Source organism: Neopsephotus bourkii, unplaced genomic scaffold (genome assembly GCF_033783945.1).
Source record: "Neopsephotus bourkii isolate Nb327-2 ecotype Australia unplaced genomic scaffold, CSIRO-AGI_Nbou_v1 NB_1767, whole genome shotgun sequence".
Classification (NCBI taxonomy): Eukaryota; Metazoa; Chordata; class Aves; order Psittaciformes; family Psittacidae; genus Neopsephotus; species Neopsephotus bourkii.
This window is the reverse complement of record NW_026902241.1, coordinates 1,882,496-1,897,023: the sequence shown is the minus strand read 5'-3', so window position 1 is coordinate 1,897,023 and position 14,528 is coordinate 1,882,496. Positions and strand designations below refer to the sequence as shown.

The 14,528-nt window shown below is 38.6% G+C and overlaps 1 protein-coding gene across 2 annotated transcripts in view; it reads left to right on the top strand.

Moving 5' to 3' along the window:
- The window catches only part of ESR1 (estrogen receptor 1), a 156,518-nt gene extending 142,575 nt beyond the window's left edge, over positions 1–13,943 (top strand). For both annotated transcript variants that reach the window (XM_061378666.1, XM_061378665.1), the window contains 3 exons: positions 4,856–4,989; positions 11,745–11,928; positions 13,276–13,943. In XM_061378666.1, coding sequence (XP_061234650.1) covers positions 4,856–4,989; positions 11,745–11,928; positions 13,276–13,531 — 574 coding nt within the window. In that variant the 3' untranslated portion in view covers positions 13,532–13,943. The remainder of the gene's footprint in view (positions 1–4,855; positions 4,990–11,744; positions 11,929–13,275) is intronic.
- Positions 13,944–14,528: the final 585 nt, after the last annotated feature.

The following is a 14,528-nucleotide window of genomic DNA, read 5'->3' as shown; positions in this document are numbered from 1 at the left end:
CTCCTCCTTTGTTGCCTGCTTTTATTTCTATTTCTTATATGTTCTTCTGCCTTTTAGTTCTATAAGAGACTCCTTGTTTAGCCGAGTGGATCTCCTGTTGAAATACCTCTTCTTCCTCTATGATGAGATGAGCTTGTTCCTGAGCTCTCTAAAGTTTTCCTTAAAATATTGCTACTTAGCTGAATATTCTGAATGTACTTAGCAAGAACATTCTGCAAAAAAAAAATTATAAAATCCCTACATAAACTGCAGTCTGTTCTTCTGAAACCCAGAGTTATATTTCTGTTGTTTGCATTTCGAGTCTAAGTCTGGATCCTGAGTTCAATCACATCTGATGGTTGCTACAGCCAAATTTCCTATCTGTGGCCACATTCACCAGCAATTTCTCATTGTTTGTGAGGAGTGGGTCAATAGAGCATTGCCCTTGGTTGGCCACTGTGCTGTTTGCATTGGGAAGTTATCATCAACACAGTTCAGAAACTCCTGGATTACTTGCACAATGCTATGTTGACCTTCCAGCCAATGATTGCAGTCTATCTATGTAAATATCCTCCACAAGACTATAGACCAGTGATTGGGAGACTTCTACTTATATTATAGAATATTATAATAACAGTAATTAATAGCAAGTTATTTCTAGAAAGACATACCACTTTATACTCTTGGTATGTAGTTTGTAACAACACTCCCTTCTAACTGAGGATGTGAAAGTTGTCCCTGCAGCTTTCTCTCAATCATACCTTCACTGTTTCCTAACCTACTTTTATGATTTAAGAACACATCCTGTGACAAGCCTTGTTTAGAGGCTTTGTCACCAAGTTACTATTTGTTAAGATGACCTTCCCTCTCCCAGTCTGGTGGATACCATCCGTTCTTTGCAATGCCTCATTATCGAATGAAGTACCATGATCAAAGAAGCCAGAGAGACAACAAATACACTGCCAGGATTTGGTTTGATAGGTGCATCTGTTTCTACTTTCTGAAATCTGGAAGCTTTGTCAATGACCAGGAAGAGTTGATGAAATGCACTGCCTTTGAATCTGCAGATGACACCAAAATAGGGGCTGCAGTTGATGTGCTTGAGGGCAAAGATGCCACACAGATAGACCTAGACAGGCTGAGGGGAATGGCTTGATAGGAATCTCATGTAATTCAGGCAGGAGAAATGCACCTTTACCTGTAATAGACTTAATCCACTACTACTATTAAAGCTGGGGCCGAAATAGCTGGGGAACAGTTCTGCGTGAAAAGGACCTGGGGTGCTGGTGAACAGCAATCTGTGCATGCACCAGTACTGAGAATGGCAGCAATGAAGTCCAACAGTACCTGGGGCTGTATTAGTGGTAGCGTAGTCAGTAAAGCAAGGGAATTGATTATTCTGCTTTTATTTTGTAGTTATTAGACCATATCTGGAATGCCACATTCAGTTTTGCACCCCTCCCTGCAAGAAAGCTATTAATAAACTCCAGTAAACCTGGTGGAGAGACACCAAGATAGGAGCACATGCCCTGTGGCTGAAAGAAGTGGATTTGTTCAGCTTGAGCAACAGCTTAAGGAAGAGGTGGCTTTTAGAGCATGCCTAATCTAAAATCTACAGGAGGTTGTCAAAGTTCTTTATTAAGATGCACAATGGAAGACTGAGAAACAGGAGACATAAACTGAAACAATGGAGGTTCTTACTGGATATATGGAAGAAAAAAACACATGATGTTGAAAATAATTAAGCTGAAAGGGGCTGTGCAATCTCCATCTCCATCTCCTGCTTTGAATGGAGGTTGCACTAAAGACACCTTGGGTTACCTTCCAGCCTTGACGATGCTGTGATTCGGTAGACTTAATGAAGTTAATGCATGTAGTACTTTTATGCAGTAATTGAAGACATTAATTCACATGCTTTAACTTTCCTGAACATTTTCTAACAGCCAAGTGTTAAGGACCCTTCTGAGAATACACTCTGAAGCTTTGCAGTAAACGAGCTTTTATTGTCTCATTTTCAGTAAGCTGACAGTACACAAAGACAACAGTGTGATGGTGGAATAAGGATAATTTTCAAATCTGTTGCTTAATTTGTCCTCCAGGAAAGTTACTGAGGCCTTCCTATCAACTGGACATACAGCTACGAAGATGTAGTAATTCTATCATCTCATGTTAGAAAGTTAGAAGGCAATTTAGGAAAACTGGAGATTCCCATTTCAGATAGCTTTTGTTGGTTAACAAGGAAAACCAGTATTGTAGGCTATATATATATATAAATAAATAAATAAAATCGGTTAGAAGCCACTATTTCGAAGATACTAAGCTCCTGCAGTTCCTGTTGATTTTAATGGAGCAGGATCTGCTGTGTAACTTTGAAAATAAAACAGGAATTTCTTAATTTTTGCTTGCATACAGGAATACCCAAAGCTAGGTATTTAACTTTAGCTAAGGTTCTTAGATCTACCTAAAGAAATACTCTTATTTTTCTTATATAGTACCCTGGTATTTCACACACAGTGGAAAGCAAAGCAAATGAGGTTAGGAAGTATTTAAATTCTCTTAAATTTTATCATTTTTATTTCTCATCTACAATATGAGCTTAGTTGGTGGGAAATAGATACACACGGAGACTCAGGCGTGTGAACTATGTATTGCAGGACTAGAGATTTTTGTCCAGAAGTTGTGCTTGTCAACAAGAGGATCTTGATTGGAATATTGATCTTCTAAATTAGAGTCCACTGAACCATTTTTGTAACAAGCTGGGTATAATTCTTACTTTCTATCAAGATATCTTTTCCATCCTATTGAGTCACCATCAGACATTTGAAAAGGTCTCATTTTACAAATAACTTATTATTTCTTTTTTAAATTGTAGTCTTGGCTATGCAAACTTTGCAATTTGTTCAGACTATACAGTATTTTGAACTGTTGTGAATATTGGCTGACAGTGGTTTGATGATTTTTAGGAAGCAAGTAAATGTCTTAGCCAGACATGAAAATGTAGGGTTTTCTCAGTGTAGGCTACTTGCCATATTATTCATTGAAACTTTTCATTTCTGCGTAATCCTAAAATTCTAAACCCTTAAACTAAGCTTTAATGGGGCATAAGTGAGGCACTTCAGGAGAGCTCAGCAAGCAGCTGCCTGGTAACCCATAGGGATCTAAGTCAAGAAGGAGCAACCTATCCTCCTTATTAAATATACCTATGTACTATTTCTATTTCCAAGGCTGGATTATCTCTTTCTCACAGGAAACTCAGAGGACATATGCTGTTGTAACAACAATTGGAAAACTTGCTTGAGACCCTGCATTTTCAAATGTGACTGTATTTTAACCAACACCCTACTGGCTTTTTTAAGGGTGTATCTCTCACTTTGTTTTCTTGGTATTGTTCCTCGTTGTTTAAGTATCTCTGAAAACAGGTGAAATACCTTCTGTCATATGCCAAAATCACTGGCTTATAGGCACTGCTCTGGGATAAGGGAGATAGAGGTTTAATTTCAACCACTGAAAGAGGCTGAATAAGGATCTGAACTTGAAAGAAGACTGGTGCACAAGTGCTCACAGACACCCTCTTTTCTTCGACTCAGTTTTACGTTTAAACATGATTGAAAAGTGCAAAGGATTTTCTCAGGCTGTAGTCAGAAAGGAAGTTGACTGCTTTGTCTGAGGGTCCGGTGTGGGCTGAGACATTAGCTACAGAGTCTCAACAGTATGGTATATCAGGACTTAGGCAGGTGTGTCTATGCTGGTAGTCAGTGTTAGACTAGGAGATGCTCAGTCTGTATTTGTGTTACAAATTATAGTGGAATAGCTATCTGATAATTTGAAATTTCGTTTGCATTTTCCTATAGCAATGATTTTCAAATTTTCATAAAAGGTATAGCTAAAAAATAATATATCTTTAAACAGCACTCTTTAAATGATCAAATTGTCTTACATGATAAAATTTCACATAGGAAGTCCTAACAAAAGGAAAACTAGGTAGGTAGGTTTCGGTAAAAGGTGGCAATATAAATAATCTAAAATTCCATGACAAGAAAATCCGCAGGCTAAACTTTCATAAAAAATAACCTGCATTAATTGTTGAACTTCAGGTTTTGTGTACCAGATGAAATTTAATGAGCAAGAATTCCTAGTATTGTGAGGAGGTTAATTGCCATTACTAGTGAACACTCAGATTTCATAAGCTTTAGCTTTGTTTAATGCTGTAATGTAAAAAGTTATCTGATTTGTGGAATGAAATGCTAGTTTTGATCAGACTTGATCATACAGACAAGGTTTTGGCCTCGTAAGTCCTTCCTGAGCTCATGAAGGAAGGACTTCATTGAAAAATATTTTTTTAATGGAGACATTAAGAAAAATGGAAGAAGCATTCTGGAACATTACAGCTTTCAAGGCCAGGTAGAAAAAAGTACAAAACTTTAGGGAGAGAGAGATGCAAAGTATTTGGATTATTTCAGTTAAAGGAAAAAAAAATAGGAAGAGGAATTGAAGTAATGCTAACAGAACACACACATGCACACACAAGAAAAAAAAACGTAGGTCTGAACAAATCTTTTCCTCAATGTAAATATTTGGTTGAATCAATCTCATACCTTCCACCCCAGTAACGCCTTGGTGATGAGCTTATGAAATTGACATTTTGGGGGGTAATATATTGTTTACTTATTAATTTTATGTGGGATACTGGTAACTCTGCTTTTCTAATCACAACTCTGGTTTTGTAATCACACATACACCAAATAAGCATAAAGTCTAGTACTAGCTAGTGAACTGATGAAATCGCATTGGAGAGAAATGATCCAGGGGAATAAAAAGTTCATGCTGCCACCAGGTTAAAGCTGTGAATATCTCCCCCTTGATGGTATTCACACAGGAATCAAGGGAAATGTGTAGAGGGCATGGTGGAAATCTTTGACATGCTGCTGGCTACTGCTGCTCGGTTTCGTATGATGAACCTTCAAGGGGAGGAATTTGTGTGCCTTAAGTCCATCATCCTGCTCAATTCTGGTAAGTGGTGTGCTTTGCTGTGCCTCGGGTAATTGCAGTTGCTTCCTGCATGTGGCTGAATGCTGCTTGTTGTCACTACTGATGCTTTCATTTTGAGACAGCAGCAATCGAAAGTGGGGCTGTCAACACGGTAGCAGAACCACCAGGTAGGGATAGAAGCAGGAAAACATTTTGAGTGAGTACAGGCAGGACCCACTAACATAATGCAGTAAGTAGCTCATACACTGTGTACAGCTGACATGAGAAGTGATCAGAGCAGTGTTTGAATTAGGTGATAGCAGGTCTTAAAGATCTGGTTACAAGACACTGAGTAACTGGAGACACACATAAGGGAATCCAAAGGTAATGCTTGTAAATCTATGCCTCCCTTTTGGCAGTGACAAAAAGAAAGAGGAAATTATGGCAAAAATGTGGCCACATTTATCATGGTTTAGTTTGTATTAAAATACAGGCATCTAAACCTGATGTCATCACCTTCTACTTCCTTTATAATTTATAAGTATTTCTGGGCTGTAAATCTCCTTCTGAAGTACCCTTCAAAAATAGGTGGCTAAATAGCAGGTGTAGGTGTAGATATAAATATGTAAGGTTAGCTGACATTGATTCTGCACAAGATGACTGAAAAAAAGAAAATCCAAGTTGAGACATGTGACAGAAAATATCTGTTGCACAGCAGAGGATCCTTTTTTTGTGCAAAAAACCTCCAGATAATTTATGTTTAAGTACAGAAAGGAGACCCATGGTGTTCTTATGGAAATGATAGACGTATAAATAATGTAGGCACCAAAGAAAAAATATTAGACTCAATTTTCTGCTAAGATGTTACCTAATGATTAAAGATGCCAGTTTCCCAAAAACTGAGGATTTATCCACTTGTTCTCCCCTTTTCCTGTAGGTTTGAACTTGTAGATAGCATTAACCTCTAGACAAAACAGATGTGGAGGGCTGTATGTCCCTTTTATCTTATGGTTTAAACAGATTGCTTGCCCAAGTTGCATGAAATACAAATTCAGGCTAACTGTAAAGACAGCAGACTGATTTATTGATCAGGCACTTCTTCCTTTATGGAAACTTGGACATGGTCTACCAAAAAAAAACCCAAAACCAACACCCCCCCAAAAAAATTATGTGTTTATACAATCAAATCCGATGTATTTAATTTATGTTCTATGAGATATTAATGTGGTTCAGGTTTTCTTGTGATTGTCATCAATTACCAAAAAGTGACATCTGAGGCAGGCAGCTGGCATATTAGGAATGAAGGGCTGCTGTTCTTGTTTTGGATGCCAGGATGTGAAATTGCAATTACTGTTTGACATTTTATTTTCCTTTTATTGTCCTGATAATTAGAATATTTCCTAGAGTTAAGTGTTCTTCCTGTAAAGGGATGCTCCTCCAGAATTTTAGCTAATATGTTCTAATGTAATTATCCTCTTAAATAAATATAGAACATGTAATTAATTTATATAAATATTGAAATAAAATTAGAAAAAATATAATTGAATTTTGACTAAACCTCGTTAGATGTTCATGTCTTAAATGTGAAGACTTCAAGCCATGCTGTTGAGAGATTTTGTGCCACTGCTGTATTTAATATTGATCCAGAAAACTAAATCTGTTATTTAGAAAAAGCTTTTCCAGGCGTCACCATATATCCTTTATAAACATATCTCACTTTGTTAATGGGATTTTTTGTTTCAAGATTCCTCTAAGGAAAAAATATATATATAGAAAAAAATCAAGTGATATCAGTTATAATCACAGTCATACTTCCTTCTGCACATAAGTGAGGCTAGGAGATACTGGATCTACCGGATCTTGATTTCTCCAACGTTCTGATTCAGCAGGTTGGAATCAGTGGTGCTCTATACAGTAGAAGGTCAGAGTTGATCTGATGAGCTGATAAATGATCTGATTTTGCGTGTGGCCTCTTTTTTATATTAAATGAAACTGCACGGATGCTCAGAAGTCTGGTATTTTTACAAGAGTCTTGACGGTGGCAGATCAGAGGGCATGGGGTGGGTTAAGATGTTGCAGAGTCATGCTGAAAGCAATTTATACCACTGTTATGCAAAACATCATATATTACTCTGGCTTGCACGCTTCACTTATTGCAGTACACTGTCTATATCTAAGTATACTGTAAACTGAATTTGTGTGTATATATGGCCACACAACATACGCCTGTATTGCTTGCAATTGCTTTATTCATAAAGCTAATTAATTTTACATTTCAGTTTTTGCATTCCTGTAACCAACTAATATTATAACTGCCTGAGGAGTTCACTAGTAGATGGTGGGAATGTGGACATGAGTTTCTGACTGTCAGACCCTTTAGATGCCAAAATTAGGAGGCTGGATTGCACTACAGAGATAAGTAGCATGATTTGGGGTATGTGTAATAGTTGTGTAAGTGTTGTTTGGCATAGGTACTCTAAAATGTCTTCTGGAAGTGCTTTTCTTCAGAGAATATAGCCAACCTCTGTATGTAAAGTGTTGGACACACATGAAATACTGTATGTGTTGTGAAGCATACAGTGTACATGATGTATGAGGAGAGGCTGAGGTTTGTTCATCCTGGAAAAGGGAAAGCTAACGGAGGGTTAACTCCCGTCTTCAGCTGACAAACAAGTTACGGAGAAGCCAGGGCTAAGCTCTTCTCAGAGGTGCAAGAAGACAAGCTGCAGTGAAGACAAACCACAGCAAGGGAGAACCTGACTAGATGAACAGAACAAAAAATCATCCCAGTGAGAGGTTTAGCACTGGAACAGGTTGACCAGAATGCTGGTAGGATCTCCATCCTCAGAGATACTCAAACCTCAGCTGGACAAAGCTCTGGGCAGCTTGACATAACCCTGAAGTTACTGCTATTTCATCAGGAGGTTGAATTAGACGACCTCCAAACCTCCCTTAAGCTGATCGTTTTCTATGATTGCTCATTTAAGTATAAACAGATCTACTAAAGAAACAGCAGATAAACACACAACACATTTTTGGCCCTTATGCTATCTGTATTATATATGCATATGATTAAACCAGTTGATCTCAAAATGATTTAAACGAGTGATTAATTAAACAAATGGGACTAATTATGGTGCATTTCATTTAAAAGAAGCAGTCTGCATTTGCATTCTAAAGCTTTGTGCTGATTTAATTCACTGAGTGTACACAAACATTTCTTTATTAAAACCTTGGACATCTGTTAGGCTCTTCAAATGAGGTAGTGCTGTTTATTGCTTTTGTTGGACATTTATTTTCTCTTTTTTCGTAACATCTTTCAAGGATGTTTAGTATTTTTACACTCCTTTTTCATGTGGTCTTGGGCAAAAATGCAAGTGAATTTTTTTAGCTTCACTCAGTGCATGTGGAAAAGATGGAAGACTTTGTTTATAAAGCAAAATATACTTTTACACTACTTCCAAATTTTTCCTGAGATATCAAGGCGACAGCATGTCTGTAACAAGGACAGCATTGTCTAGCTAAATAACAAACCAGAAGGTGCCTCTCTAAAGCTGCAGTAATAAATCTTTTGACTAAAAAGTAAAATTGTATGTTTGAAAAACACATTCACCTCAGTAATAGAGGGCAGTTTCTTACCACTGGAAAATAAGTGCTAGAAACATGAAAGAGCAAGATGGTGCTAGATATTTTGAGTCTGTCTGAAAGGAGTGGTGCTATGTGGCAAAGCAACAGGCTTTCATCCTGAAGATGAAGATGTTGGTCACGTCTGCGTTAGCAGCCGATTTACTGAATTAGTTAGCTGGAAGGATTTAACTTATTTTATGCGTGCTTTAGACCTCCTAATACATTATTCCACGTGACTTTTCTCCTGATTTTTCCATCTCCTGTTAAATTGTGCCTTATATTTGTTTCTTTATTTTGGGGGCCGGATGGTTACACAAGTGCATGGTACAGAGCTGGTTTGCTCATAGCTCAGGTTGGCTCACTACAGATACAGAGCAGTGGGACACTGTGGAAGAGGAAGAAGAGCCCAGGGTAACCCAGGGTTACCAGAAGAGCTTTGTGTGCCTGAACTATAAATGTAAAGATATTTTAAGTGGGGGTTTGTTGTGACAGGAAAGTTGTAAAGGGTGTTCCCCTCCACAGTAATATGCATAAAAACATCACTATGTCTAATGACACATATAAAATTATATTACTATATGCCAACATCTAGCACAGTAGCACTGTAGTCCCCGAGGAACACTGTTCTATTCACAGCTTTGTGTCAGGGGTGCAGGCCAATCAACTTTCTCTCTTTGCAGGGTGGTGTTTTCTCTGTTCTCACTCCCATTGTATTTTACAATACTGACTGAAAGAAAGAGCTGGAAAACAACCTGGTAGCTATTCAATTTAGGCTTGTTTTCAGCTTCAGAGCTTGGGAAGACCTTTGAGACTGTTAAATTTCACTTTACTAAGACAATTTTCTGTACTCTTGTTGCAGAACTCAGCTTGTGTGTGTATGTATGTGATGGATAGCTGGCATTTCTTTGGGGGAAATTTCTGGTCATTGGCCTGGGGCAGGAGCAACCACTAGGGGAGCTGAAAGGAAAACCAAACATCATTTTTCTTGGCAGTTATTGACTGGCAATTGCCCAAAGTCTCTACATTTTTGTGAGAGTGTTTTATTTTGATTTATACTTTTTAATAGCTTCTGGACTATACCAAGGTGAGAAACAATTCCTCCTAACAGATTTTATTTTTCTTTCTGTTTTCAAAGTTATGAAACAAGGGCACAATAGCATCCTCTGGCTGAAGTAAGCTGCTCTGGAGGCACTGCAGGATTCTGAGACGAGTGTTACCTTCTAATGCTTTTTCTAATGCATTTTGTTAGTAATATATAAGAATCTTGCCCATACAGGCACTTGCTAAGCTAGACAGCCTGGTATTATCAGTAGGAATTTGTGAGGGTGCTTAAGAGTCAGTCAGCTAAGAAAAGCCCCAGGAGCTGTTTCTCTTTGGTGAATTCTTTTCAGTAAAAGAAATAAAAATCATAAAAATCTCTGTGAGAAAAGAGGCCATTGTGCTGTCTGTCTACACCAAACCAGAAGCAACAGTAATTACCAAAATTAAGAAGTCTGACTGATGGTTTTCAGTTGGGCTGTGTTTGAGTTACCCTTTCATTGTTTATCATTTTTTTAAAGCAATATCTCTCTCACTCTGTCTCCCTCTCACAGACACTCACACTGACATTTGCAAACACAAATTTATATTTCTTTCTTTTTAGTACAGAAGACCCAAATTCATAAAGCCTACTTGCAGGTTACAGTAGTTCTAGGTGTCAAGTCCTCGAAGTACCGAGATGATATGAGGAAGGTTAGGTATGCTAAGAAGATGGTAGAAACCCCCTCAATTTCCCTGACTGCTCAGAAGCATGGCAAAATATTCTTATCTTCAAAAAATCTTATACCGTCAAATCTGATGGTATAGGCCTAGGCTACAAACAATACAAACCAACAAGTCTGTATATCTGCATGTGCCCATGTTAGTGTGTGCGTCTTTTTTTCTTAGTATCACTAACTGCATTGTGTATTGTGCTATGTATGATGCTTTAAAGAAAAACAAAATGAAATGTAATTCCAGAAACCAAGTTTTTTCAAGGACAAAATCCAAATTTCTTTTTGGTTCTGTAAGCTGTTGCAGAAGGGTTAAATCACAGTGTTTGTCAAGTTAACTATAGATACAGGGTACTGAACACACTGTGATCAATCCAGTTTAATTGTGTTACTGTTCGTACAATTTAAGCTTTTGTTGCCTTGGGACTGGATTATGGTAATATGACCTGTTTAGAGTTATTGGCTCAATCCAGAAGATTAAAAAATCTGGTGCTGAATGCAACAGCTGCCTTTTGGTAGCACAGTGCTGTTGTGACCTGATTCACGCTGGCTGTGTGTTGGTTTCCTGAACAAATTCGAGATAGAAACATGCAAATTAGTTGAGAATTTACCATTCACAAAGCTGATGTGTTTCATGCACCCAAGAATTAGTACTGGTGAAAGCTCTTACACCTCAGTTAGCTAGAGTGTTTTACAGGATATGCGGAGAGGCTGTTGGAGTGGGAGTCTGAAGGTGGTTTTGATCTCCGGAAGAATTTCCTTGTGGTTCAGATCTTCAGGCTGCTTACTTTCAGCAGTAAGCAAAGATGGCTAAACATACATAGGCTGCTTTGGACATGTCTTTTAAAGGAGAGTTGGGTTTGCAGGTGAAGGAGCACACCTTCAAGGCTGTTCCTTGGCTGGGAGGGTTTTATTGAGGTGAGTGTGGGTAAGCAAAGCCTGATTTTGTTTACATGTTTTGTGGTAACAGTTCTAGACTGACTATCAGATCACCAAAAATCAAACATTACAGAGTGGGGAAAATGGTAAAAACTGCCAAAGGCCTGGGTTCGTCAGCGCGTACCTCAGATCTCTCAAGGGGCAACAGCCCCTTCCTCAAGGTTTTGGAGCTGAGTGGCTTAGAGGAACACAGCCTTTGGGTAGGTCTAGCTGCAGGCTGCAGTGCTGCCTCCACCTGGCCCAGACCTTGGATGGACCCAGACAGGGAAGAGACATTGTCTTCTTCCTCCTGCTTTGCCTGCAGTGCTCCGGGATTATGCAAACCAATGACCTAGCTCGCAAGCAGGAAGGTTCACACACCATCAGCTCCCATGGTTTAACACATCTGAAGAAGCCGTCACAAGGTGAACCTTGGGCAAATCTGACTCCATCAAAGTAACTTTTGTCTGTGCTTTGTTTTCTTTCTCCTTTCTACTCCAGGTGTGTACACTTTTCTTTCCAGCACCTTGAAATCTCTGGAAGAGAAAGACTACATTCACCGTGTCCTGGACAAAATTACAGACACTCTGATACATTTAATGGCTAAGTCAGGTCTTTCTCTGCAGCAACAACACAGACGACTGGCTCAGCTCCTCCTCATCCTCTCTCACATCAGACACATGAGGTGAGAGCAACCATGTGGTTAGCCTTCCTACACTGGTCCCATGCAAGGGCGGTTCACAAATGCACACAGACATGCTTTTCCTTCACAGGTGGGAGTGCAAACTGTGTGTAGAGCTGTTACAAAATATGATATATATAGATATATGTCCACTTTCGTAAAGTTGTATGACTGTGTGTGCAAAACAGTATGTTGGATTATGGTGTGAGGAGTAAATGTTTTCCCCATTTGTTTCTTCTAGTTTTCCTCTACTTTGCTTGTTGTTTTGATAGTGCTGTAAGCAGTGTCTACTTTTAATGTTATGTGCAGCTTCTATCCTATTTGAAAAGTACTAAGTAGAATAATAATGCAGCAGTAGCCTAGTTCTGAAAACTTTAGTCTCCTATAAGATTTAATAAAACTATCACTTTCATGTAGCCACTTTTCACAAGTGGCTTGATTGCAATTCACTTCAGAAAACAGATTAAGGTCATTATGTATATTGTATAGGTGAGAATAAATGCAGATCTGATGAATCCCAATCTAGAGGACCGTGCCCTTTGCTAATTAGAGGTGAGGTGTCAGGCACTCTTATTAGTTGTAGCAGTGATTCTCCCAGACATAATTACCTTTCAAGGTAGCTGCTCAGAGGCTGGAATGTTAACAACATGGCATACGAAAGAGCAGAATAGATTTTATTTTTATGAACAGAAAAAAAAAAGTTACACAAATTTTAATTTTCATCATTTCAATTAATAAAAGAGTAAACACAACACCAGAGCTGCTCAAGATGAAACATACAGATTTTGCCTCCTGGGCTGGTATACAGGAGGAATATATTCCTGAATATATATATATATTCAGGAAAAAGTCAATCAGTGTGTGCATGTGGCTTTTTTACTTAAGAAGAATTTGTACAATTAAGGAAGTTCCAGATACACAGTAAAGTGAATAATTTCCATAGTTTTGTATATGGATACTATTACAAGTGAGCGTTTGCTAACAAATTGGCTGAGATTATTTTCTGGGAAAAAGATCTGATAATTAATATTTTATTATGGGGATGACAAGATTCATCTGATTTTCTTGGTCACAGTGCCTAAATTAGGAGTCCATGTGCTCTAGGCTACGTTTTAGGCAAAGGACAGTGAAAGATCCACCTTCAGAAGGCAACTTGCTCATGAGCAGTCTGAAATATTCTTTGAAGGTGCTGTCTTCTGCTAACTGTAGCAGGAGAGCAGAGCAACTGAACTGGTAAGTTAGTTCTGTACAAGGTGGAATTCATATGAACCTCATAAATATTATCAGTTGATAGGGTTTTTTTCCTACAGTGTATTTGGAAAGTAAACTTTGTTTTGTTAAAACCCACAGCAACAAAGGAATGGAGCACCTGTATAACATGAAGTGTAAAAATGTAGTTCCACTCTATGATCTCTTGCTGGAGATGCTGGACGCTCATCGACTGCATGCCCCAGCAGCCAGGAGTGCTGCACCGATGGAAGAGGAGAACCGAAGCCAGCTGACAACTGCTTCAGCTTCATCTCATTCTGTGCAGCCTTTTTATATAGGCAAAGAAGAGGAGAAAGTGAGTGAAGAGTACAATATAAGCAAAAGTCAGCAAATATGATTGTGTGAGGAACCCATCAGTGTGCTACCTAGCTCTTGCTTCATTTTGTCTATAGTGCCACCTGTGTAAACACTCCAGTGACAACAGTCATCTGCATTTTCCATGTGAGTGTTTGTCAAGCACTTGCCTAAATTGATTGCTTATCCTAAATGGAAGACATTTCATTGCTATGGACAGCCAGCAAGGATTGTTAGCTAACTTGATCTAAAATTTGCAGCGTTTTATTTAATTTTGCATGGAAGTTGGTAAATCCTAATCTAAACTGAACATTCATTTAACTATAAATTAGCAGTCCATACCATCCATGAGTATTGGTATCTTCATGAGAGTTAGCCTTTGTTAATATCCAACCCTAATTCTGAGCTTGCTTAATCCTTTACTTGCTTGAAACTCCGAACCAGTTTAGTAGCGATTTTGGTTGACTTGTTTTGGGAGGGGTGGTGGAGGGTGTAAATGAAAAGATGATTGTCATCTTAGGGTGCCATAGTGCATCTACACTGCTAGTGACTGCTTTGGTAGCTTAGGTAGATTCCTGCCTCTCTTCTTCGTACAGTAGAAAGGAACCCCTGTTTGAGAATAAAGCTGTTTTACGTTGCTGGCTTACATCAGTAGACAAAGCCCTCTCAAGATTACACTGACCAAATTTGTAGGTTCCCTTACCATATCCTCTAGCTGAATTGCACTGCATGCATCCTATCTTGTCTGATCCTACAAAGCTAAACTGCTCTGTTGCTTGGCAGTGTGTCAATCAAGGCGAAAACAGCAAAAAGTGATAACATAGGTAATTGTGCTTAAATCAGACAAGATGATTACAGAAATCATCAGGTTTTAAAAAACCAAATTGTCTTCACGCACATATGTGATCCAGCACTATTTTATGAAACCTCCCCCTGTTCTTTGCTTTACTGTTCTACAAACCAAGGGGTGAGCACACCAGTGCAAAACTGGCACAGCCAGGTGGGATGGTCCCATCCTGAAGAGTGTGGCCTAGCCATGC